At 41.7% G+C, this 26,226-nt stretch overlaps 2 protein-coding genes across 4 annotated transcripts; one reads left to right on the top strand and one right to left on the bottom strand.

Annotated features, from left to right (window-relative positions):
* Positions 1 to 1,940: 1,940 nt before the first annotated feature.
* Positions 1,941 to 11,888, bottom strand: acot11b (acyl-CoA thioesterase 11b). 2 transcript variants are annotated; one of them, XM_069150290.1, is made up of 16 exons: positions 11,800 to 11,888; positions 9,852 to 10,051; positions 9,054 to 9,123; positions 8,494 to 8,554; positions 8,308 to 8,409; positions 6,454 to 6,589; positions 6,220 to 6,373; positions 5,848 to 5,967; positions 5,553 to 5,691; positions 5,364 to 5,419; positions 4,517 to 4,583; positions 4,340 to 4,423; positions 3,863 to 3,996; positions 3,153 to 3,284; positions 2,823 to 2,949; positions 1,941 to 2,699 (listed from the first exon to the last, which is right to left on the bottom strand). In XM_069150290.1, exons 2-16 carry the CDS (start codon positions 10,039 to 10,041, stop codon positions 2,541 to 2,543), a joined length of 1,731 nt encoding a protein of 576 aa, XP_069006391.1. In that variant the 5' UTR covers positions 10,042 to 10,051; positions 11,800 to 11,888; the 3' UTR covers positions 1,941 to 2,540. The 2 variants fall into 2 exon arrangements, with proteins under 2 accessions (XP_069006391.1, XP_069006390.1); XM_069150289.1 differs by lacking the exon at positions 11,800 to 11,888 and adding an exon at positions 10,903 to 11,179.
* ssbp3b (single stranded DNA binding protein 3b) lies at positions 11,889 to 26,226 on the top strand. 2 transcript variants are annotated; one of them, XM_069150292.1, is made up of 18 exons: positions 11,889 to 12,074; positions 12,912 to 12,984; positions 13,115 to 13,176; positions 13,269 to 13,353; positions 20,235 to 20,324; positions 21,408 to 21,482; positions 21,750 to 21,812; positions 21,957 to 22,020; positions 22,126 to 22,199; positions 22,427 to 22,491; positions 22,586 to 22,640; positions 22,867 to 22,902; positions 23,019 to 23,073; positions 23,182 to 23,246; positions 24,077 to 24,155; positions 24,318 to 24,346; positions 24,462 to 24,563; positions 24,787 to 26,226. In XM_069150292.1, the coding sequence occupies exons 1-18, from the start codon at positions 12,019 to 12,021 to the stop codon at positions 24,814 to 24,816; spliced, it is 1,158 nt and encodes a 385-aa protein (XP_069006393.1). In that variant the 5' UTR covers positions 11,889 to 12,018; the 3' UTR covers positions 24,817 to 26,226. The 2 variants fall into 2 exon arrangements, with proteins under 2 accessions (XP_069006393.1, XP_069006394.1); XM_069150293.1 differs by lacking the exon at positions 21,408 to 21,482.

The raw sequence follows: 26,226 nt of genomic DNA, 5'->3' as shown, positions 1-26,226 counted from the left end.
AAGAAAATTTAAAAGACTATCCCAAAGCCTTCTATAAGGATAGAGAACTATTCTGATGAAGAAAATACTAATTCCTTTTTCTTTTTCTTTTTCTTGTTCTTTTTTGTTTTGTTTTGGTGATTAAAGTCCTGTTTCCGCAATACTGCCTGATTTGATCTCAGCTCAGACTGAATTTTGTGTCAGGAGTTACATGAGAGCACCAAACTACATGTACCAGAAAAACAGTAGCCGGTGTAATAGATAAGCAGACTTTGAAATAAGGGTTTGGCCGACACATTTGATGTCATCTATTGAATAGCCTATAATTAGCCTAATTAATTTCCTGTCTTTAATCAAATCTCGATCATTTTTAGGGTTTTTTTCTGAATCAAAAGTATAATTTATATATAGGCTATTGAGTTGAAAAACAACAACAAGGAATCAGCCATCATATATCCATCAATTATAAGTTGTGAGTAAATGTGGAAGATATACTCCTCAGGTCCTTAAAATTCTTGATCAGCAGCACTGAAGTCATGCAGCCTTTGCTTACCTCTTACATGTTTTGTTGTTGTTATTGTGGTTTTTCTACACCATAGTTTGCAGACACTGATGACAAACATAACCATGAGAAAGACTGCACTTTGCCCCATGGATGCAGACAATTTATTTAATCAATCTATGTATGATATCATCTACATTGATCAGGAGTAACCAAGTATCATTTCCACATGGAGCAAACTATTACTATGGTAACAGACATATGCCAGCATCCTGAGGCTTGGCTGCAATAAATATTGTGACAAAATGCAATGACTTTCACATAAGCCACTGTGTTTTAAATCTCCATGACAACAACAAATGGAAATATCCAGGGATTGGTTTCCTACCAAAAACAAATGGTGGTAAAGGAAAGATAAAACATCAGATTATAAACATAGCCTCTCTAAAGGGAAATTTCCAATGCTTCATGTATATTATCACTGTTCCTGATGGTCTCTTGGTAGTTTATGGATTTTGATTGTAAAATGAAGGAGACCTGTTGTTTCATGCATTCATAGCTTCCCTGTGAGAAGAGTTGAAAAGTTACAAAATATTTTGAAAATGGACATTATTTTTTTGGTTTCAATATGCAATATGCTGGGGTTTTTTCCCCCCAGGTTTACACAAAAATATTTAAGAAGATGCTTTGGTTAAATACTTTTTTGCAACAGGTTTTGCAAGACACTGCCCTCAGGCAGAGACACATCATCTATCCAGTAGTGCTGAGATGAGGTTTTGCAGGTGATGAGTGGTAGCCGACTGCAGGCGGGACATGAAGAAATGTAGTCGTTAAACCAGTTTGTTAGACTGCAGCATCAAAAACTATAGGGGTACACTTTCCGGGAGAGGATGGAGGCCTGATCTGAGTGAAGTGTTAAGAGCCAGCAGGGACAGACATAGGAGGAGGAGGAGGATGATGATGAGGATGACTTGATATCGGGCAGTGTGGATGGTCCTCAGATTGCAGCTTACTTTTTGAACGACTGTAACTTTAAACAAGAATAGCACACTGTTATTTTACAGAATAACTGAATAGCGTGTGTCAGCTATATAATCAATTAGGATTACTTTAATGTCGATGAGTTTGCTCATCCGCTTGTTCTCCTGGTTTTAATGTCTTGGAAGCTGTACGAGCATAACGGGATGATTGTGGAACAAACACAATACCTGCAAAGCAAGCAGAGCTAACATCTCCTTTTAACCCCAGTCCAAGGCAACCACGAAAGACCTTGACCTGACTGCTTTCACTCAAACTCCTTTATTCTCCTCTGCTGGCTTTGTGCACCTATTACAACACTGAAATCAAAAGTTACAGTGGGATACAACTGCAAGCTGTGTTTTCTTTTCATAAAAAACTGGTTAGGAATGAAAAGAATGTAGGCTGGGGCACCAACAAAACAACTCAAATGAGCATAATCCACTGCTCTATTATGTTTATTGTTTCAGTTAAATCAAGACAGCTTGTCTTGTGTCAATGCTACACTATACAATCAGTTCAAGTGCATTTCTACACAACTATACATTGTTGTCTCAAAGTAAAACAGCATCAATATACAATAAATGCACATGTTATATTTCTGTTATCTTAAGGTGTAATCAAAGAGCTTAAACTTTATTCAAGGAGGTACAAAATAATAAAAGATTATCTTCATGTCAGTGTTTGTAATGACTGGCAATACCATTAAAAAAAACATGGCTGTCCCAAGATAAAAGATTGTGTTAAATATCCAAAACTATTTATCATATGATACATTTTTCTATAATTTAATATTGCACACAGTTTTTCATAATATATTTTCTCTAATAAAATAAAAAATAATAAACAACAAGTAGCAAGATCTTCTGAAAAAAAATAATCCAGAAACTACAAATCCTATGTCTTTTGCAATCTCAGAGTGGCACAGTGAGATTTAACCGTGGCGCCTTTAAGAGCACAGCAGCCCCACAATGGGTGAAATGGGATGAAGACAGTGAGATGATGCTGCTCCTCTTGTAGGGAAACTGCTGGTGCTGTTGTGTCACAGTGCAGAAGGTGGCAGAGCAGCCAGACTATCCTTGTTGGCTTCCAGGAATTGGCTGCAGGCAGAAAAGGCGCTGTAAAAGCTGGAAGAGAGGCCAGCAATGTCTGTGGAGATGTAGGGGAGGACGCCTGGTGTGGCCTGGTTGTAGTAGGTGATCTGAAACAAAAAAATAGGATGTAACTGGACAATTAATCAGCACTTGCTGTAAATTGTTGTGAGCTACAGTGTAACATGCAGAGAGACTATTGCAGATGTGCATGTCCCTTTCATTTGGCCAACCTTGGTGACAATACTGGACTCTACCCAGATTGAGAAGCCAGCACAGAGCACCTCTCCCCTGGTGTAGTCCTCAGTGGGCGGATGAGTGGGCAAAGTGACAGAGCGCAGAGCGATCAGATATGGGTCCCTGAGAGGGACAAATGAAGATAGCATCATGAGGCTTTATGAAAATGCAAGCACAAAGCAGTGATATAATAACCTAACTGATTGAACTCAAATATAATATAAGGTGAAATAGGAATTCAAAAAGCACATAGAGTTCTGTTAAAATAAAGAGAGTGGTGAAATGGAAAAATGTGACATGATACAAGCGAGGTAATTTCACAACACCTGGAGTCGCACGGCTTCCTTCGAGACGCCAGCAAGATAAAGTCCTTCCCTTTGCCCCCTCTGCTGACAGAGGGTGTAGCTATGCGATAAAGAGTGTCATCCTCATCTGCCTGGTTGATCACCTCACACTCCCTGCAGTCGAAACACAACAACAAGCATGTAAAAATATAGATTTATATAGATTTTAGATTATGGAGAGTTACATCTCCTGCCACTTTCAAGTAAGACTATCAATCAAGTAATGACACTAAAATCTTTTTTGTTTGGAATATTCAGTGCAAATAAATAGCTGCCGCCTCACACTGCGAGTGTACAATATATACCATCAAAGAACAACACTGTTCCTTCTTCTTTTGTCCTATAAGAAAACAAGAGTCTACAGCCATGCTAACTGTACAGTGAGGCTGCACTGAGGCACCGCTTTGAGCTAATGTCACCATGCAAACTGCTTTCTTAGTTTAGATGTAGATTTCCTGCTAGTCCATTGAACAGCCTGACCGATGAACCAACACTACCTTATACAGCTACATTGATAGCGTGGCAAATAATATGTAGAAATAACCTCGTATCTAACTACCCATCTGTTCCCTTTCTTGGTTGCAGTAATAATATAATACTCTGGAGAAATGTAATCTTATTCTGCTACCGCATTCTCTGTAAGGTGCATGAGTCAGATGATGCTGAATGCCAAATATGTCCATGTTACTGACTCATAATGTCGGTCCCACTCCTTTCTCCTCCTCAGATCAGACAGTAGGTGGAACGTCTGCTCTGCCGGGACGCTGACGTACATCTCCACCTTGAAAAACAGCATGTGGTTTTCCTCCAGCGTGTACAATCTGACCTGCGAATGGAAAACGCCCACAAAGAGAAGGTTGGTTTAGTGTCCATAAGTAAGATACATTCCTGGTATTAAACATGTAAATGTCAATTTTGACTTTTGTAAAAACTACCACATTAATTGGTGATTTGCATGGGAGATTGTAATGGTGGTAATCATATATGGTAATCATATATATATATATGTGTTTATATATATAAACAATATGGCCCATATTTAGAGCGCCTCACTGTGACTGCACATCTTCTAGTCCAAAGTAATACAGATCAGAATGCACGGTGAAAAACCCAACAGCTGTAACTATTTAACAAGCTACATCCTGGATAGTAACACAAACAATCCTGACCTTATTTTTCTCAGAAGTTAAAATCCAGTTGTTCCTGGTGTCCATTAGTTTCAGTGCTGATACATTGTTGTAGCTCAGGTACATCTGAAAAAATAAAGGATTTTCTGAACTCATAAACGTGAATACAGTATAATATAACAAAATCTGATCAGCTTTACGGAGATAAAAAAAAAATACCTGGTTACTTGGATCCCAAGGCACAGACAAGGGCACTTCAGTTTGCTCGCAGGAGATAATATATTTCCTGTAAACATGCAGAAGAGTTCAAATACTGGACCTTCAGGCCCTAAAGGAAGACCAAAAGCATGACTAATGTGAACACATTTATTCAATGATCCTAAACATTTGGTAATCAAACTAAGGAATAAAGATTATACTGGGGCAGTCTGTTTTACAGCTGAACAATGAATTTATTGTGCAGCAAAGTCTGCTCAGCGGTTATCTGCTGCTCTGCCAAGTCATTTGCTGCTGCAAACTATTGTAAACAAAGGATTCTGTCACATGAACACTAGAAAAAACAATTCAGTGATGACCCCGTGTCAGTATTACCTCCAGAGAGTTCAATAACTGCTATTTTTGTTCATAGTTTTTAACATGCATGATATTTGTTGCTTTTGTAATAGTTTATGATGTTTGGAGGTTTGACGGTTATGTCCATTTGTGGTCAGACAGGAATTCACACCCTGCAGTTGTCTGCCTCTGAAGTTGCAGTTCACTTTCTTACCTGTCACGACTCATACAATACATGTAGTGACAAATTTGTGGAATTTGGCCAATAAAGCCAATTCTGATAGAACATAAATTAGCCATGACATCCATTAAACATGGATGTTTCTGCAAAGTAGCAACACAATCTGAAACATGGATTCTTTACACCCTAGATTTATACCATCAGCACAGTTTCAAGGTGGAGGATTAAATTTACTTTACATAAGAAAATGTAAAGAAAAATTTTAGGGAGCAGATGTGCTGCTCTCCTGGGAACTATAAATGATTTTTAAATGTTTGGGTCAACTATACTAACCTATCAAGGCGAATCTTCTTTCTGGCAATAGCTTCTTGATAACGTCTTTTTCCATCCTGTAAAACAAGAGAAAACCTCATTCTGAAATCCTCACAAAGGATACTCCTTATGTAAACTTTGTTACAAAAATTTTCACTTTGCACTTTATTGCTGTTCAAGGCCTCTAAAAGACAGATATAGTACACTCACCACAGGCTCAGGTCGTATCCGTGGCAGCGTGCACGGTTTCCTATCACTGTCCAGCACCTCAAATGTCATGAAGGCACTATTTATATGACGCAGAGGTTCTCCACCCTGGTACGCCTCAGCACATACTCCCACTTCCATGCTAAAACACACAATGTGTTCAGGCATGTGGGTTCACAAAAACATATGCACACACACAGATATACAGCATGAACACATATGCATGGTTATTGTTGTAGTCAAGTAAACATTTAACATTAATATTTGAGATTTTTTTTTACTGCACTATTTGGCGTACCTGTGTTTGAAGGCATTGTTAACAATGGCTTTCAGGACCAGTCGGTCTCCAATGTGAGATGGGCCACGAAAATGGAACATGTCTATGGACCTCAGGGTTGGGTGGGCGTTACACAAGCGACTGGATCAGAATATGGTGAAAAAACAGAGGGTGTTTGCTGTCTTGTTTGCATTTGTTTGGCAAACAAAGAACAGATTCTCTTTTGGAAACTTGCTTATTCTTTTTCTGGCTAAGGATTAGATGAAAAGATTGATACCAGTCACAAAATGTGAGGGTGATATCAATCTTTACATCTAACTCGAGACTTTCTTTAAAGCTTGTTTATTTACTATTCAAAATAAACTGTGAATATTTGTAATACTAGCTGCATGCCTTGCTGCAATTGTAGCCACATTCTCCATCCAGGCCATGATCTGGCCCCCAAAAGTGCTGACTTGGTGGTTGGCATGTGGTGGTAGCACCAGCTCTACGCTCTCAACTCGTGTCCGCTCAGCTGGCACAGTGCCCTGATACTCCTGACATTCTCCTGGTGAGAGCACAAAAACAAGACACTTTAATCAGTCTGATTTTTAAAGTGCTGTGTGTTATAAAGTCTTATGTCTGTACCTAGCTGAGCAGTGCTGCTACACAGTAGGTCTGTGATAATCTCAGCGTGGATGAGCCTCATCCTCCTCCGCTCTGCTGCCAGGCTGTACTCCATCTGCTCCATCTGTGTGCAAGGAATCACCTGCTTCAACTGTACCTGTGTGGACATAACACATACAGTGGGTACGGAAAGTATTCAGACCCCTTTACATTTTTCACTCTTTGTTTCATTGCAGCCATTTGCTAAAATCAAAAAAGTTCATTTTATTTCTCATTAATGTACACTAAGCACCCCATGTTGACAGAAAAAAACAGAAATGTAGAAATTTGTGCAAATTTATTAAAAAAGAAAAACTGAAATATCACATGGTCATAAGTATTCAGACCCTTTGCGCAGTATTGAGTAGAAGCACCCTTTTGAGCTAGTACAGCCATGAGTCTTCTTGGGAATGATGCAACAAGCTTTTCACACCTGAATTTGGGGATCCTCTGCCATTCTTCCTTGCCGATCCTCTCCAGTTCCGTCAGGTTGGATGGTGAACGTTGGTGGACAGCCATTTTCAGGTCTCTCCAGAGATGCTCAATTGGGTTTAGGTCAGGGCTCTGGCTAGGCCAGTCAAGAATGGTCACAGAGTTGTTCCGAAGCCACTCCTTTGTTATTTTAGCTGTGTGCTTAGGGTCATTGTCTTGTTGGAAGGTGAACCTTCTGCCCAGTCTGAGGTCCAGAGCACTCTGGAAGAGGTTTTCTTCCAGGATATCTCTGTACTTGGCCGCATTCATCTTTCCTTCAATTGCAACCGGTCGTCCTGTCCCTGCAGCTGAAAAACATTCCCATAGCATGATGCTGCCACCACCATGTTTCACTGTTGGGATTGTATTGGGCAGGTGATGAGCAGTGCCTGGTTTTCTCCACACATACCGCTTAGAATTAATGCCAAAAAGTTCAATCTTGGTCTCATCAGACCAGAGAATCTTATTTCTCAGTCTGGGAGTCCTTCATGTGTTTTTTGGCAAACTCTATGCGGGCTTTCATATGTCTTGCACTGAGGAGAGGCTTCCGTCGGGCCACTCTGCCATAAAGCCCCGACTGGTGGAGGGCTGCAGTGATAGTTGACTTTGTGGAACTTTCTCCCATCTCCCTACTGCATCTCTGGAGCTCAGCCACAGTGATCTTTGGGTTCTTCTTTACCTCTCTCACCAAGGCTCTTCTCCCACGATTGCTCAGTTTGGCTGGACGGCCAGGTCTAGGAAGAGTTCTGGTCGTCCCAAACTTCTTCCATTTAAGGATTATGGAGGCCACTGTGCTCTTAGGAACCTTGAGTGCTGCAGAAATTATTTTGTAACCTTGGCCAGATCTGTGCCTTGCCACAATTCTGTCTCTGAGCTCCTTGGACAGTTCCTTCAACCTCATGATTCTCATTTGCTCTGACATGCACTGTGAGCTGTAAGGTCTTATATAGACAGGTGTGTGCCTTTCCTAATCAAGTCCAATCAGTTTAATTAAACACAGCTGGACTCCAATGAAAGAGTAGAACCATCTCAAGGAGGATCAGAAGAAATGGACAGCATGTGAGTTAAATATGAGTGTCACAGCAAAGGGTCTGAATACTTATGACCATGTGATATTTCAGTTTTTCTTTTTTAATAAATTTGCACAAATTTCTACATTTCTGTTTTTTTCTGTCAAGATGGGGTGCTGAGTGTACATTAATGAGAAATAAAATGAACTTTTTTGATTTTAGCAAATGGCTGCAATGAAACAAAGAGTGAAAAATTTAAAGGGTTCTGAATACTTTCTGTACCCACTGTACAAATGCAGGATATGTTTAACCAGCTTTAGTAAGAGGCCTCTATGCCCCATAGTTTTACCCTTACCTTCCCAGCTTCAGTTCGTCTGGCAACAAAGGTGGCAAAGGCGTGACAAACCTTCCACTGCCTGCCAGTGTAAAGGTCTTCACATGTCACCAATATGCCTACCTGAAATGAAAAGAATCACCACATTAATTACATGTTTTTCTGAAATAATCTGAATTTCCATTAAATGCTGAAACCACAACTCACCTCCATACTGGACGTAAAGGCTCTGTTGACATTTGCTATGATGTTGACAACCTTCCCTACCCTAGAGGAGAGAGACAAAGATGCTTGTCTTTACTGTCAACATGGGGCGGTGATTGTATTCAACACAATCTGCAACCCCTCTATGTTGAGACACTAATGTTCAAAAGCAAGACAAGTTTGGTCATCATTGTCCACAATTTGCTCTCTATAATTGGAGAAAAGTGTAGATGACCATGAAGCACCTAATATTTTAAAGCTTAAAAATTACAGTAGAGGATCTGTGCATTATTTTTTCAACAAGGGCATTAATTTGATGCTTAAGTTGTTTTTCTTTTAAACAATTTTAATGATCTTGTGAGTATCAATACCAACGATTGTAACAGAAAACTGCCTTTTTATTAGCATTTATCCTACGAGCTTTAGTGAAAGTTGACATCAAGTCAACCATTCAGCTTCTCCCCTTCTGCTTCTCCTATGTCTGCACTGCATACGATATGTTGTCTCTGCAGCCAGTACTCAGTTGTAGCCTTGGTCGAGTAGTATCAAGGTCAATACCTTACCCTATGGTGTGTTCAAAATGGATGTCGTCCACCGATGCAGTGATACAGGAACAACCTGCATGTCTCTCAGCTGGGAAACAAGAATATCATCAGACAAAAATAATCAGACCTGATTTTATTTGGTCTTTAAAGCAGCAGCAGAACTGATCAATGCATGAGTTTAATCTTTTATTGGTTTATCAAAACATTTAAATATGAATCTTTGAGAACTTTGGCAAATGTGTCTGCTGTCATTCCTGCTGTAACCAACACAGTATATCAACACTGATTTCATATGACTCCAGTTAATATCTATACTGCCCACTATTACTGTAAATGTGAAACTATCACAAACTGGAGGATAAAAAATAATTATTGACCTTAAAAACAACTAGTTTAGACTCTTAAGAACACCTGCACAGATGAAGAAAAAGTCCAGAGGAAATCAAGGCCAACATTAAAACAGGTAAACAACTGCATTAACATGGCATATATAACAAAATGACATCAATTAATAAACAGCATTTTAAGTGTTTTGTTGATACATTTGTGACAAGTATTTCAACAGTGTTTGCTAAATAGGCACAAACTTTAATAAAACAGCAATGTTACACAATGTAACCTGGTGTTAACCTAGGGTTAAACATATGTGGCAATGCACACATGTAGTGAAAGCTGCACTGCACCAAAGTCTCGGCTACACATGTAGAGGAGTTCCTCTACAGCCGACCTGGTCAAGCGGGTAACGTACTTTGTCTCGGATAAGAGATTCTCTTCTTAAATGCTCTAATGTGAAGCATTTTTCTGACCCTGTCCTACCAGATAAACAGGCTGTGGAGTCCATCCACTTCAGCAGCTGTCCGACACTCAGCTCCCCGCAGTGGTTGGCATGGCAGGGCAGCACAATCTGACTCATCTGCACTTCAGTGGGGTTCCTGTACACTTCCCCACTCTCCTGAATGAACAGAGGGTCCAGCAAGGTATCTGCATGTTTCTCCTCTGAAGTCATTACCAGACAACTGTGCAGACAGGAAATACAGGAAAATGAGTTACAGTAAAACCAAGACACTCTCCGCTATAATTTGGATCCCTGTAATGGAGGAGAAATAAAACAATGACACCAGTGCACTATTGAAATGAAAACTACAATCATTGTGATAGAAATACAGATGATGGAAGTCAGAGCTGTGATATTTTCACCTGATATAAACAACTTATTTTGAGGTGTAAGTGACTGGTGCATAAAAAGGTAACTTAAAAGTTTTAGGCACATCTACCAAAAGGCAAACATTTGTGAGGTCAACTTCCCATTTTGTTCACCGCAAGAACTGAAAAATGCATCATCAACAAAATACTTTAAATAAGCCTTCAATAACCTGCAGTTGGGTCTGGAGAATTGCTCAACATTTGTTTCTAACTCAAGGATCAGGATCAAGTAATCACAAGATTTAAGCATTTGGTGGGAGGGCTCCACAGATATGCAAATTTACACACAGCCTTTTTAATACTGCAGGCTGCAGCTGGCCTTTTTCAGGGTTGAAACTATTTTAAAGCATCCTGCTGAAGGGGACATTCATGGACAGCATTTGTTGGGATACAAGTGTTTGCACATAACTTCTCCAGTGGGGCGCACAACATGCAATGTCACCTGTCTTTCCTCTTATCAGTGACAGGGGCTGCAGTGACCTTTAAATGGAATTCCAGATAAAATAACACACAAATCACTGTTAATTTCAATCGAGCACACAACAAATCCTCGACTATTCGTACTGTTTGTGGCATTAAAGTCCGTTATATAAACTAGTCTCTGTAAATTGTCACCAGCAAACACACCGAAGTCGGGCTGACCAAACAACACAAAAGGGCTTACTCAGTTTAAAAGTTACTGCTGGAGCTGAAGTCGGGATATCGTCCTTTGAGCGTCGACTACAGCGCATTAAAACCGGCTGAGACGGAGCACGCTGCGACTAGAACCATTTCCCCCATTCGTCAAAAAACACGGTGTCTGAATAAACATTCACAAGACGGCTTTACTCAAAAGTTTCACCACTGGAGGGAGGGAGAGGGAGGGAGACCATCCCATGTGGTGGCCACAGAGTTTAAGGTGGAACGACAGTAACATGTTCAGGGTTGATCAAAGGCGCCTTTATAAATAATAATAATAAAAAATTAAAAATAGGAGGGTGGACCATCACAAACTCCAGAAATTTGATGGGTACATGTAGTTGCAAAACTGTAAACAAGTATCGTTTTGTTGCTGATTAACAAGGTTTGTATTTACCCCAAATAATATATTTATAATATTGTTCTACTGTGGCAAAACCTCGTTATTTTTTCTCATTTGTTGCTAACAATTAATGAAGATGTGTCATAAAAGTTAAATAAAAATATCATAAAATGAATATGAGTTTGAAGCATGAAGCATAAAGCTTTAACCTGTCTGGTTACCTTTAATCGGCTGGTTCAAAAGCAAAAGCAAAAACAACAACAACTTTTCAGGACTGCATATTTTGGAGATGATGGGGCAATAGCCTGTTTGTATCGCCTGATAACAATATTCATTTATTAAATGCTTTTCTTAGATTGCTAAAATATTTAGGAACAATACGTTTATTAGAATGGTTTATTTACACTGAATGGGTCAGAATCAAGTAAAGTAAAAAAAAAAAAAATAGATGGGAGTTGTGAATTTTTACATCAAATCAAGCTGGTTAATTTCGCAGCTACCGACGTCAAAACAGTAAACTGAAAGCACAAAAGGGCAGACCTTAAGGCGACTGGCGCGTACTCATTGGGTGTCGGCAGCGTCAGTCACGCGTGGCCCCGCCCCATCCCCCCGGACCAGGCTCGGTTGAGTCGTCGGGTTGAGGAGGAGTGCGGTTGGAGTGCGAGAGGGTCGCGGCCGCGATGATCTGACAGATGAAATAGCGAAAAAAAAAAAAAAAGAAAAAAGAAAGAGAAGGCGGGCGTCCTCCCACACAAAACAATGTTCCCCAAAGGCAAAGGCACCCCGGTGCCGTCGGACGGCCAAGCGCGAGAAAAGTAAGCTCAGAAACGTTTCTTATTGTGTATTTTTTTTAATTTAATTTTACCTCGTAAGTTGCTCCGTCTTTGCGCGCTGTTGTTCGCTGGACAAGGCGAGCAGGAGACGATTTCCTTCCTCCCGACAACGCAATTGAATGAACCGCCTCGTCTGCTCGCCATTCCTCCTCCGGGCTGTGTTTCTGTTTCTGCTGCCTTTTTTTTTTTTTTTTTTTTGCTTATCGCTGTGGTTTTGTTTTTTATTTTTTTTTAACACATCTCCAACCGATCCCGACTGCAGTTTGGTTGTTTTGAGCGGCCGATGTCTCCTATTTTTTTTTTTTTTTTTTTTTTTTGTTGCGGTTATTCAGTCGAGAGCACGGAGAGAGGGGGAAACAATAACACCGCCGTGCTACAGTACATTGTTTTCTCTGTTGCGCTCTCCAGACGGGCTCCGTTTTTATTTCCCTCAGCCCCATCAGTGCCACCAACACACTGTACCTAGCTTAACACACAACAGGCTTCTTCTTCTTTTTTATTTATTTATTTATTTTATTTTTTTATTTCAGATCACGACGTTAAATTACTCTATTGCTTCAGGACTTTCGTTCAACCTTCTTATTGTAGTGAATCTTCACCAGGCTTGGTTACTAGTCCCCATTATATATATATAATATATATATATATATATATATTATTATTTTTTTGGCAAAGGCTATTTGGCAGCCATTGTTCAGAGGGCCTGTACCCGACTCTAATCACTCAGTGATCCCGCACCGTGCGATTTAAACTGGTGTTTGGTGGTTGCGTTTTACGAGTCTATTAAATTACACCTCATATCTCCTTTGTTTCTCACAGGTTGGCTCTATATGTCTACGAGTATTTGTTACACATAGGAGCTCAGAAGTCTGCACAGACCTTTTTATCAGAGGTATGTGGATTTTCCGGTGGAAAGTTCAACTATATTACCATGTCTTTTTTTTTTGTATTTTTCATATGTATTTGAATGTTGTACATTTGCTCCTTTAGGCACAATAATATCATAACACTGTATTTCCTAGATCCGATGGGAGAAAAACATAACGCTCGGAGAGCCCCCTGGATTCCTACATTCCTGGTGGTGGTAAGTCTCGTCTCCCTGTAATGTAACGTCATGTGCAGGGGTCGTTTGTGTGGTTTTTATTTGTTTGCTTCATGACCTGTCTTGTCCAACAGTGTGTTCTGGGACTTGTATTGTGCTGCACCAGAGAGGAGAGAGACATGTGACCACTCCAGCGAAGCGAAGGCCTTCCATGATTACGTGAGTAGTGCTTACACGGTGAGCTGTTGCACATATTGGCCCTGTCTCCTGCTAAAGAAGACAATAACTTTGCTCTCGAGGCTCAGGAGCGATCAGTCAGAATTGTTTTGTTGGAAATATCGGAGCAAAGTGCTCATGTTCTCCGTCGGCCTCCGCTCAAGTCCTGTCAAAATTTCCCACATACCCTCTCAAGGGTGATGCAGCTGCCTCACTTGATGAGCATTCACTTGAAGAATGAACATAATTCACCCTGAACTGACAGCTGTTTGATTTCTGCCCTTTTATGCTTTCTTTTATGTGTTTTGCGTAATGTTTTAGAGATGTAAGTTTTATAGTTTTCCCTACAGCACCTTGTAGCTGTGTTTAACCGTCTAATGCAATTGTTACTCTTTGCTGCTGGATTTACGACCAGCTATCTTGATCTGTCAGTGGGTCGAATGATGCGCCCAACAATGAGCTTTATAGGCTTCTGAGAAAATGATACTGATGTCAGCAAGTCCTGCGTCAGACCTGTCGAAAGCTCGCCCCCTTATCCAAGCTCCCTGCCTCAGTTGTGAAGATGCAAAAGAAACAACCGTATGTTCTGTAAAGCATCTGACAATTTATATACGCCTGATCTTTAGCTTGAAGACCTCCAGCTGCCCGAATGTGTGGTAGGCAGCTCGAGTACACGTTAAATGACATAATCCTAATGGATCTGAAACTCAAGAACTATAGAAGCAGTATTGCATCCTGGATTTATGAGATGTCACTCAGGACATTTGCAGCATTTGCCAGTGTATTGCTCCTCTTATGATAGCACTTCCATATTTGTATGGTATGGGTGTTTTGTATCTTAATAATTATGCCTCTTTGAACATGGTGGTGTTTTCATTTGCTGCATTGTTTCCTGCTTTGAGTCAGCATTCAAAACGAACCTCATGTACATCAAAGATAGTGTAAACTGCTTGTCAGTGGCTTCTGCTCTTCCCATCCTTGTGTCTCTCCAGCCTCATTTAAAAAGATCAAACGAACATTATGTCGCTGATGTAAATAAGAAAGAAAGACTTCTCAGGTTTTGCTGCATCAGCACTGGAAAGACATTAGAGGTTAAGGAGTCTCCTCGCAGGGTGATTGAGGCACAGCTCAAGTCTGTTGGCGGGTCAATCGCGAATCATACAGGAAGGGGTTAAAACTGAGATGTTGGTCCTGCTCTTGGCAGATAGGGTTGTCAGGGTAACAGGCCTCCTGATCTGACAGGTGACCTGGAAGCCAGGAGAGAGGCTACGGTGTGGCTCGGCCCCTTCAGTAACCACATTCCTTATCATTCCAACTCATCCAGACAAAAGCAGAGAGCATTTTGTTTGACAACCGGCACACTTCGTGGAAACTGATTGCTTTCGGTTGCTTATTTAGGAAAGATGTGTTTTTGGATTATGTGAGCGTGTCACAGATTTCTGAATTTGTTTCCAGACAGGAATTACAGGTAAGAGTATTGTTGAAATTTTCTTTTGTGTAAAATGACAGAAAATCATTGTCCTGTTCCGTTAAAATGCAAAAACATCTCGAGACCGGTTTTGATAGAATACAAATAACAAAATAAGCTGTTAGATTGAATTCTTTGGTTTGACTGAGGCCATTTTCTTCACATGGAAAACATTAAGCAAATGAGGGAAGAATGAAATGTCAGTCTGGGCAGTGTGCTGCTGTGGTGTGGAGCTTTGAAAGTTTCTGTGCAGTCGGCTCTCGCTGACATCTTGCAGTTGCCCTTCGCTCTGACGTTGGCTCTCTTTGTGTTTACTGGGGGTCAGGCAAGTGTGTGTCTGTGTGGACAGTAGTAGTCCTTAGACCCTAGCCTTTGTCTAGGTGTGGGGGAGGTGAATGCTGCTCTGTTAGCCGGCAGCGATCGTAAAGCCCCTCCGTATTCACGCTGGGCCTGACGAACGCTCCCTGAGGGCCTTGTCGCCATGGCATCAGCGGCTGATTGATGGCTGTCACGGGCGCTGAGGGGCAGATTGGGGGGGGGGGAGGGGAGTGGCACTGTGGCATATGCCCAGCATCCACCACTGCGGAGGAGCTGAGGGAATAAAAGGAGGAGGGGGTTGGGGAGCAAGAGAGGAGGGAGATGTGAAGTGGAGGGGACCTGCTAGAAGTAACTAGAGAGGGAGAGAGAGAGAGGGCATCCAGTCGGGATCCAGAGAGGGTTTTTATGATGTTGATTGATGGTTAAACATTTACAAGCTAAACATAGGGGCTGGTTTCTTTTGAGCGCTGGCTCCAGTGGAAGAAGTGAGGCTGTTAAGAGCACGCTAGTTCACGAGCCGGCAGTTGGGTGGTCTGTGCTTCGGCCCAAACACGTACATCACGTCTCCCTCATCCACTTTAAAATGTTACATTTTTTTCTTCTTTTTGTTTGTGTCTCTGTGTGTGTACGCCCTTGCTTCTTAACGGTTACCCCAGTCAACCTCTTGGTCATCCTCACCCTCCTCGCTCTTTCCTTGTCTCTCTCTCTCTCTCTCTCTCTCTCTCTCTCTCTCTCTCTCTCTCTCTCTCTCTCTCTCTCTCTCGCTCCTTCTCTTTGTTTTTGTAAAAAAGGAGCATAAGCACATCCGCCACCATCTTGCCCTTTTCTAACCTCCTTCAGTGAGTGAAGCATTCAGGGAAGATTGGTTTGGCTGGGATTGCGCGTGTGCTTTTAAGTACACACATTTGCACGTGCTGAATCATGATGGGTGGGGGGTGGTAGTCTGTTTTAAAGAAGGTCCCCTGGGAAGTTGTAAGGAAGGCCCCAGACAAGAGCCTCACAGCCTGGGGCAGGGACATCTGCCCCTTTCCAGTACCACAGAGTCTGTGGAGAGACCGAAAGCGGCATCAGGCTCTTTGGGACAGTCCAACAAGCACAGCTGTGGGCTTTAGAGGGACACGATAAAGATCTAACAGAACATGCCTGGATCCTCGCCATGCACATAGCTTTTCAGTCTGGCAAACAGTTTCTGCTATTCTGCAAGGGTACGTAGATCGTGGACATTGTTTTATGACTCTGCAGTCAATACCTTAAATACAGCTTTATTTTACATCACTATTTCTTTGCGGGGCTCATTCCAGGAATGGGCTACTTGGATGTAGACGAGCAAAACAAACTGCAGTCACTGTTGGAGGGGCCAGACAGTGGGATTGTATGAGCGTAAAGCACTTGACAAGCCGTAACTGTAGATCAGCCTTTGACTTTAATAAACAAAGTAACAGCTGCCTCCAGTTTTTGTGGAAGATAAAAAAAAAAAAAAATACAACACACTTTACTGGAGTAAAATGCTATTTCAAGAAATGGCAATTTACTGTAAATACAATTAGGATGAGGGTGTGAATGTTTATAGGCTTGATTTGAAAAAAAAAAACATTTTTTTTATCTTACTTAAACACAAAAACTGAGAAAAATAACCCAACTTGACTTCATGTCACTGCAAACTTTGAGCACAGATATTTTAGATTATAATAAGTGTTTACAAGATAAGTTTAACAGTTTGATATGACAATCACCTTCACTCATCGTGGAACATATAATAAAATGTATGTGAAGTCTGGGAAGCAGCTTCATTAATATGCCTGTACAACACAATGTATGTAAAAGCGGATTTAGCTTCGGGGTCTGAAAAATGAGGCCGATATGGAAGTGCCTCAAAGTGCAGTACCGCTGAGTGCCGCTAGGGGGTTGGCTCCAGAAAGGCTCTGGCTCCAGAGATTTCCATTGAGCTTCTCTCATGAAATAGAGGCTCAATATTATATATATTATTAGTTTTCTGGCGGTCCATCTGAAAATAATCCAATAATGAATTGGATATTAAGCTTTGAAGCACCTCCCCAGCTCGTCACCTTTGGCTCTAACCGCTCTGAGCTAGCAAGATGGCGACCGCTGAAAAGTCACACCCAAAGCTAGTACAGGCTAGTATAATGGTAGTTCACGAACCAATGAGTGACATCACTGTTAGTGGCATACATGGTTTTAAGGTTATAATGGAGCTCTGTTCCCTGCATCTTCCCCTCACAGCAAGTTGGCCAAAAAAAGAGCTGTGCTGTAACAATATAATCAGCTGACAGTTGTCGGCCTTGTAATTATGAAATAATTACGTATGCCCGGCAAATTGACTTTTGATGTGGATTGATAATCTTACATTGGCTTAAAGTGCAAAAAACAGCCCGTTAAGCAAAGGTAAATGCCTATGATACTTTCAATATCCTATGAGGGCTTTTTTTAAAAAAAAAAAAAAAAAAAAAAAAAAAGTAAAATCAAAGCCTATCATATTAGGAGGTCTTTTTGCTGTTTGAAGCTAGGAAAGTTTGTCCTGGGGCCTTTGTTTGAGCTTTAAGATGTAAAAATGTCACATATGAATCAATTCTCTACTTAATCGAAAGAAATTAGATCATTGAGATGAATTTGCTTTTCAGGAAGTTTCACAGTGTTCGATACCATGAATTTTGAAAAGAGGTCAGTCGTAACCATGTAATGCAATTAGTGTGAGTGACTAATTATGGCATTATGGTTTTCTCAATAGGACACCAAGGAGAAAAAAAGCTTACTGAATGCAGTGACTTCTCTGACTGTGGGAATAGTAAGGTCTGGTGAAGCTCTAAGTAACCTGGATAATAATAAGACATAAGGAACTGGTTACGATACTTGAATCTAAATAAGTTATCACAAAACATGTTCCTTTTCTTGCAAATTGTTTTTACTGGCTTCTTAATTCATGGCTTTGCGCCTTTGTAATCTCAGTGCTGTTAGTTCCCGTCATAAACCATAAAGCAGGCTAAAACAGTTGGATAGCAGTGATTACAAAGAGCATATGTCTCTTCCTAGTATCCCTCCTAATGTGTCTTACGGGGATCTGATGAGCAGGTTGAAACTGGTTGTCACAAATGATGGTTAATTTGACCATTTAAGCGTGCGAGCATTTCACTGATACACATATTACAGCTACTGACAATTCCACTGTGTTTATATGCTTCCGAGATGTTTGTCACCCTTTTAATCAAATCAGAGAAACTTTATAAATATTCACCTTGAATCCTTGCGTGTCTGTACGAATCTGAGGCCACGAGGTATTTGGACTACTTGCTGGACGACTCTTTCCAAATCAGTAACTGTCAGTCAGGGAGCGATCCTGACATCATTCTTGTTTAATTTGCATATGGGTGACTTGTCTGGGCAGTTCAAACCTCGCAGAACAGGTTGTTTTATGTATGCCGCCATTCTGTTACATGTTCTGCGCACAGTAATGGTTTTGTTTGGTGCACGCTCCCATTGGTCTTTTGCGTCGGCTTAAATGACAAAAAAAAAAGGTATTTAATGATAACGCGATGTAAAAATGTTGGGGGAAAAAAATTACATTTTAGATCATATTTCCTTTATCGTGCGTCATTGAAAATACTTTCAGATACCTTGGTCAGATAATTTAGCCAATGATAGAAGTAATATACACTGCGCAATTTTAAATGATAAGGTCAGGAGAATATGCTCGTGTGTGCTCAACTGATGCTGAAGTGTCTTTGTTCGGGGCTCTTAATGTGCGAGCCTGTAAACTGCTGTTGTAGACAAAAAAAAAAAAAAAAAAAAAAAAATAGGACAGCAGGATTCAGACATGTGCAGGTACTTATAATCATGAGGATGTTATTGTGCGTATCCAAATACGAGTACATACTAAATAGTAAAGAACCGTAGAACTGATGAACTCTTTGTCATTTAGTGCGAGTAGCATCACAGACCAGCTTGATTACACGAGCTTGTTTGAATGCAGGATAGCAGAATGATACCTTACAAATCTGTCGCAGTCGATCGTTTAAGGAAACTCCAGATACTTGAGTATTTCTCAGTGTTTCGTCTCGCTGAATCTTCGACACTTTCCTCCGACACCGCTCCGTAAAGAGGTAGGATTCATGCGGCCTGTGTCCCGGTGGTGTTGGGGCCTGATGAGACGTGACTTCTCCCAGTGGCCTCACTTCTCTCCCCGCTGAGGTATTTCACACTGGCCCTGCAGTGGCAGCCTGAGCAGATATAATTAGGGAAGGTGCAGTCGATAAAAGGGAGTGTGTTGGATATTGACCAGTGATGTCTGTACGGCTGTGGGGCTCCAGAGCGCTACTTGGATGCTGATACATCCATTCTTGTTGTGATCGTTGCCTGTTTGCCTACATCCACACGCCGGCGTGAGGCAGCTACTTATTAACAAATGGGACTTCGCTCGTCCTGGAGCTGTTCTTTGGAAGCTCAACCCCACAGCTCTGAAGACATTAGCTCGTCTCAGATTGCTGCAGCTACAGGGAAGAAAGACTCAGTCAATTAGGAGCGTGTGACCGAAGCAAATGGCACATTAGTGAATTAGGGCTGCGGTTTGAGCAGGAAATCGGCCCAGCTAGCCCCTGCTGTGAAGCAGCACTTTGGAGCCTCTCACTCAGTGTATCCCACTGATGCTTATCTGATCCACTGGATCCGGGATCAGCAGCGCTCAGACCTCAACAAGGACTCCATTAATACCTGATTGAGGTCTGAGAGGGGAGGCGGCTCAGTCTGTTAAATAATGTTTAAACGGCATACGCATGGAATTTAATTCACAGGTCTTGACAAGGGTCATAAAGCCAGACCACACGGTGCACATTTACCCATTCATATTGACAGACAATAAAGTTTCTGACCTCTGTCACTGTAGTTGTCCGAAACAGCATTGGACGTCTCGCGCGTGCTTTTCTTCTCGCCAATGTCGAACACGTTGTTGTTGTTTTTTTGTTGTTGTTCCTTACAAGGCAGCTATTTGTGTTGTGACAAAGGATTGTGTTGTATTACCGGTCAGCTTATGTGGTGCAGCGCTGAGAGAGGTTATAATGTTGCTCTTCTGCCTCTTCCTCTTCCTCAGAGTGCTGCGGCGGCCCCCAGCCCCGTGATGGGAGGGATGCCCCCCGGTGAGGGCATGCCAGGAGGCCCGATGCCACCTGGCTTTTTTCAGGTCAGTCCACTACCGCCCTGATATATTTCTGCTACTGCTGGGAATGATCTTAGACTGAGACTTGATAAACAAATATTATCACATCAGATATTACAAATCAATTTCCTGTGCATGAACAAACCGATTGATGCTGTTATTTTACTACCTGCACCGCTGCAGGATTTAGCTTTGCTGTCGGGGTTTTGTATGTCTTCTGGATCTGTAGGTCTCTCTGTGTGTGTGTTGTGCTTAGTGAACTTGTAGTAAACATCACAGACGTTCTGTCTGCCTGTGCTGTAAACATGCAGGCGTGGTCTGACCATTTTCCCTAATGGAGAAATCGAAAGGTGCAGCACCTACCATAAATCAATATCTCATGAAAATAAACTCTTTGCAGGCAACTGTGTGGAACTGACTCATTTGAGGTGACATAGAATTGTGATGTTGCTCTGTCTCTTCTGTACTTATGTCCACCAGTTTATTAGGAACCAGAAGCCACAAAGCCGTGACTCATTTGGTGATCATGCTAATATCAGAAGACATTTATACACGAACCCACACACACTCATACTTTCCATACCAGAAGCCATCGGAGGAGTCTCAATTAGACCCCTCTCTCTCTCTCTGTCAGCTCAGCAACATTAGCGACACAGTGCTGGTGTTTAGTGTTGTTATAAAGCTAATTGCAAGGAGCTTAATTGATGCTGTTAATTCAGGGAAATTAGCACTGATAACATGCTGCATGCAGCAGGCTTCTTAATGTCTTGACTGACAGGCAAAAGAGCACACATCCTCTCCATCTCTCTGTCTCTTTTCTCTCATTCAAGGCTGTCATTTGCTTGTTCTTCTCTGCTCACTCTCTTACCTTTTGGGTAAATGAAAATGAGCAGCATATTTTTTTTTTTTTTTTTAAATGTTTTAAACATTTTTTTTTGCGCCACACTTTGGTTCTTGCAATCCAACTGTCCTCTGCCCTGCAGTAACCCTGCTTCTCTGTCTGCCCCCCTTTTGTCACTTCTGTTTCTCGCTCCCTCTTTCTCTCTCTCTCCGTCTCACCCTCCCCTCTGTCCTTCTATCTCCTCTTCATTTTGTGTAATGCCACAGGGTCCCCCTGGTCCCCAGGGCTCTCCTCATCCTCAGCCTCCTCCCCCTAACAGTATGATGGGACCTCACAGTCAGGTAATGCTGCCTCTTTTTCTCTCTCTCTCTCTCTCTCTCTCTGCCTCTCTCTTCTTTTTCCTCCGGTTTTGCTGTCTGCAATCATTTGGGAACGCTGGTTCCCAGTATTGATGCCTCATGCTTTGGCATTCGTCTCAGCTTAATGCTTTATGCTGCTTTCAATATTCACACGACATGAAGGCAAGAAAGTAGAACAGTATTACATTTTAAGAGATGTATGTCGCGCCTTTGTTGACATTTCATGGAGCAACTATGGTTATGTTGCAGTCCTTCATGTCGCCCCGCTTCGCTGGAGGTCCAAGAGGTCCCCCCATCAGGATGGCAAGCCAGGTAGAGCGCACGCGCGTGCGCGCACACACACACACACACACACACACACACACACACACACACACACACACAACGACAGATGCAGAAGTCTTAACACATATTTAAAACTGGAGTTTCATGGTCTTTGTGTTTTATTCATTGTAGCCACCAGGCGGAGGACCGGGTCCACATCCCATGCTGCCCAACATGGACCCCACACGGCCACAAGGTGTGAATCAGTGTAGAATTCACTATAGCTTCGAACTTCAAATTATACATCACACAAATGATTTACTGGCTTCTCTCTGTACATAAACTGCCATTAACCCTCCAGGCCATCCTAACTTGGGGCCGATGCAGAGAATGAGCGGCCCTCGAGGCATGGGGCCCATGGGGCCTGGCCCTCAGGTAGGCTGCTTCACTCGTACAGAATCAAAGAACTGCCTTGATGAACCATTCGTCAACAGTCTTTGGTTTTTGTGATCAGGAGGTCTTATTTGTGAACAATTTTTGCCAAGCAGATCTAAAATTCTATTTTGATAGAATGAGTTGCCATGTCAATTTTTTGGCAAAAGTTTTTTTTTTCCTATTTAACCTGGGGGCTTTTGGTTTATGATTTTTGTTTGTCTTCTCAGAACTTTGGTGGTGGGATGAGGCCTCCACACAACACTATGGGTCCTGGTATGCCAGGAGTGAACATGTGAGCCTTCTGTTTCATTTGGAACTATTTTCTCACATGAATTTTAAGCTTAACATTAAATCTAATCAAGGTTCCCGTTGGTCTTTCTATCTAGGGGCCCGGGCCCGGGGACGGGTAGGCCGTGGCCCAATCCCAACAATGCCAACTCTGTGAGTACTAATACAGGCACAAACACTGGTTCAGATTGCAGCCAGATCTGCTCTGCTCCAAGGTTCTAGTCTGGGATGTAATTGTGGTATTATGTGTCATGGTTTCCACAGATAGTTGGAAAGACAGCCATAATGGCATTAGCCCGATCAAATGATGACAGTTTGAGGTATAGAAAGGGCTTGCACTCCCATTTCTGGTCTGTAATGTTTGTGTCTTTGGTTTCAGATGCCTTACTCATCACCCTCTCCTGGCGCATACGGGGTGAGAACACATCCTAAAGCCTTAGCTCTTACATACTACAGAAATGTGACCATTGCAAATTAATTGTTTTTGTACGTACATTTGTAACATGTCTTTGTTTTGTGACTTCTTCAAAGGGAGCATCCGGAGGTGGAGGTCCTCCAGGAACTCCCATCATGCCCAGCCCTGCAGGTTAGTGCTTCCCCGACCTGAGCCGTTAAACACCAGCCGTTTCATGAATTATCTAGTACCAGTTATATGTATGATTGCACTTCTTTTTTTTCTTTTTTTTTTTTGCAGACTCAAACAACTCTGGTGACAATTTGTACACCATGATCAACACTGGACCCGGCAACCGAAATAATGTGAGTACCACTTTGTTTCTCTCTTCATCCTGCTGGTTTGAGTGCTGGACAGGCTGATCGCTGAGTTAAGTAGCACTAATACTGCAGTTATCCTAAAGTTAAAGAGGGAACACTTTCTAGAGAAAAATTAAACGTCAGGCCTGGGAATTCTTCAAAAAGTGGTTGCCAGACTACAATTAAATAGCTGCGCAATACGGCTCTACTTATCATTCTGAAAAGCCTCTACCAAGAACTAAACAACTGATCTCTCCAGGTCAGTAGCATCTCAATACACTCTTTTGTCTTTGCTTTTTTCTTTTCAAACAAAATGAATAAAAACCTCATGCATTCTGGTATGAGCCACATGATAAACCTACTGAACCTTTCTCACAGCTGCAGGATGTAAGATCTAGTTGGAATAATAGTGATCAATACACACAGGCCTGGGCCCCTTTATACTGCTGCTGAGTGGTGGAAAACTACCACAGAAAATACTACATGCAGTCTTTTCAAAAACAACCTAAAATAGTCCAATTTAATTATTATGAGTCATGTTGTGAATTTCACTTCCTGTTGCTGTGATAGAGATTATTATTATTATTATTATTATTATTATTATTATTATTATTACTATTATTATTTTATACTGCAGGCTGCTGTTTCAGTCACACTCTTGGAGCTGCAAAGATCAGAACAAGGACTTTTAGCGGTGCAATTTTATAACAGAAGAAATAAATATATATTTGGGTTCCAGGGAAATTGTACTTTTAAATTTGGTATGGTATCTTATGCCAAACTCTTCCGTTGGCGCTGTAGAAAGTGAGTCCGTGCCACTTTATTTTCTCCTGCAGTTCCCAATGGGCCCCGGCTCTGACGGGCCCCTGGGAGCCATGGCTGGGATGGAACCACACCACATGAATGGATCACTAGGTAACACTACCATACGTTAAACTGATACAACACAGAATTCTCACCCATTGAAGACTCAACACTATACCTTTACATTGTTCCCCAGTATTGGACAACATTGTATTTCAGAAAGGAAAATAGATTTCATAAAACAAACGTGTTTTCAAATGATGTCATTTGCAGGATCCGGTGATATGGATGGAATGAACAAGGTAAATAATGGACTTGAGTCAAGTATTGAGCATTCAGAGCTTTATCCAACATGAAGTGAAATGTTATACATCTGGAATTTAAAAAACAACAACTTTGTGCACTCTTTGTTTCTAGAATTCCCCAAACAATTTAAGTGGCATTAGCAATCCTCCTGGGACCCCAAGGGATGACGGGGAGCTGAGTGGAAACTTCCTCCACTCCTTTCAGAGCGAAAACGTAAGTCTCCCTTCTGTTTCTCTCCTCAAGCTAACATCATTGAACCGTTAGTGACTGTGACTGTTACTGTGATGAAACCAGAGGTGGAGCGCTGTTGACCACACCGTGAAGCCACAGTCACAGCATATTAGCATCACCGACTACGAGCGGCCTGTTTTAGCAGTTGCCATGGAAAAGACGTGTGCGCATGTGTTCTAATCTTCTCTTCTCTGTGCTTCCATAGTACTCTCCAACCATGACGATGAGTGTGTGACCCCCTCCTCCACCCCCACCCAACATTATTTGCCATCATTCCGAGGATCTGAACTCACTGTAGGACATGGCCAAACACATCAGCACCGAATCAGGGACAGGCGCCATTTTGGTTCCACACTAATGCCAGAATGCTGATTGGAGAAAATCAAAATGGCTGGCGACTACTGCTCCTTGCTCAAAATGAAGGACAATTTTTCTCCATTTATCACAACCCCGAGTGTGACAAAACCAGCTACTGAAATGCATACATGACACGTTTTATGTTCTTTGCAGAACCCCCCCCCCCTCCCCCCGGCCCGCTCTCAGTCCCCTCAACCTCCTCACCCCTCGAGGGAAGAGAAAAAAAAAAAAAATGGTTGAAGTTTACCTCTTGTACTTTTTAATAATTGCTTTGTGGTGCAAGATGAGCAGGAAATATCCGCTTTTGTCACTTAAAACACTGGAAGAGTGTGCATATGCATTGTGAGCTTGGAAAGTCTTTGTCTTGTCATTTTACTTATCGCCATGCATACTGTGTCACAGGAGTCAGTCGACATAGGACTCAGAATTTGCCTTTTACTCTGTGTCCACCTTTATGAATCATGTACTATTCTTCCCAATGCCCACCCTTCTATTTAAAGAGATTTTTAAGGGGAAAAAGATGTGAAAGAATGTGGCTTTTATTGTGACAACCTTTTTCGCAGCAGGCAAGTGCTCAGATGGTTCTTACAATGTCATATTGATCCAATTTGATCAGTTTCAGTCTCTTGTTGTTGACGGCTATGCCACTCTGCACTCTTAGCTGTTTGATTGAAACAGCTGGACTGCTGTTGTGCTCTCTGTCAAGGGAAACCGGACTTCGGCATAAGAAGTGAGTGCATGAGTGCTGAGAATCTGTGTACAACATACTACCTAGTGCTGCTCTTCTCTATGTGGACACCTGCTTTAAAGATGTGGTGTATATCTCTTTACCTGCCTGTGCTTAACACTCTGTGCTCTTCATCGTCGTAGCCTTCTGTGTTATTTCCAGTTTGGTTCATTTTATGATGAAATAGCTCGGGATGAGTTGCCCATTTTAATCTCTCATACATATTGGTTGTTCATACTTTCCTCCTGTATCATTGGTCGTCCCCTTTGGTCCTGCCCTACCTTGCCCACCCACATATTTTTTTATATTTTGATACAAACTTTGACTACGTATATTGCCCCAGTTATTGAGTTAGTCAAAGCTTTCTAAACTGATTCTAGTAGGCATCATTATAAACTTAGCAGCAGTCTTGTAAATGTGATGAGAATTTTTGTTTCATTTTTTTTTTCCTGTGAACATTACGCATTATACACATCTGTCCTATGTTGCCTTTATTTGCTGATATTTTTTTATTTCAAATTGAGGAAAGATTGCTTGTTAATATAATTTTACAATAACTTA

The sequence above is a fragment of the Embiotoca jacksoni genome, unplaced genomic scaffold (genome assembly GCF_022577435.1).
Source record: "Embiotoca jacksoni isolate LCO1_2020_lvr unplaced genomic scaffold, fEmbJac1.0.p SCAF_16, whole genome shotgun sequence".
In the NCBI taxonomy this organism is placed as follows: Eukaryota; Metazoa; Chordata; class Actinopteri; family Embiotocidae; genus Embiotoca; species Embiotoca jacksoni.
The sequence above is the reverse complement of the archived record's forward strand: the minus strand, read 5'-3'. Positions and strand labels throughout refer to the sequence as shown.

What these genes read in the sequence shown, in the direction of transcription:
- acot11b (XM_069150290.1), bottom strand. Translation starts at nt 10,041, where the DNA reads ATGACTTCAGAGGAGAAACATGCAGATACCTTGCTGGACCCTCTGTTC. An exon ending in CTCCACAGCCTGTTTATCTG is followed by an intron (nt 9,124 to 9,851) that starts GTAGGACAGGGT and finishes CTTGTTTCCCAG; the next exon opens with CTGAGAGACATGCAGGTTGT. An exon ending in AACAATGCCTTCAAACACAG is followed by an intron (nt 5,692 to 5,847) that starts GTACGCCAAATA and finishes TGTGTGTTTTAG; the next exon opens with CATGGAAGTGGGAGTATGTG.
- ssbp3b (XM_069150292.1), top strand. Translation starts at nt 12,019, where the DNA reads ATGTTCCCCAAAGGCAAAGGCACCCCGGTGCCGTCGGACGGCCAAGCG. An exon ending in TGCCACCTGGCTTTTTTCAG is followed by an intron (nt 20,325 to 21,407) that starts GTCAGTCCACTA and finishes GTAATGCCACAG; the next exon opens with GGTCCCCCTGGTCCCCAGGG. An exon ending in ATATGGATGGAATGAACAAG is followed by an intron (nt 24,347 to 24,461) that starts GTAAATAATGGA and finishes CTTTGTTTCTAG; the next exon opens with AATTCCCCAAACAATTTAAG.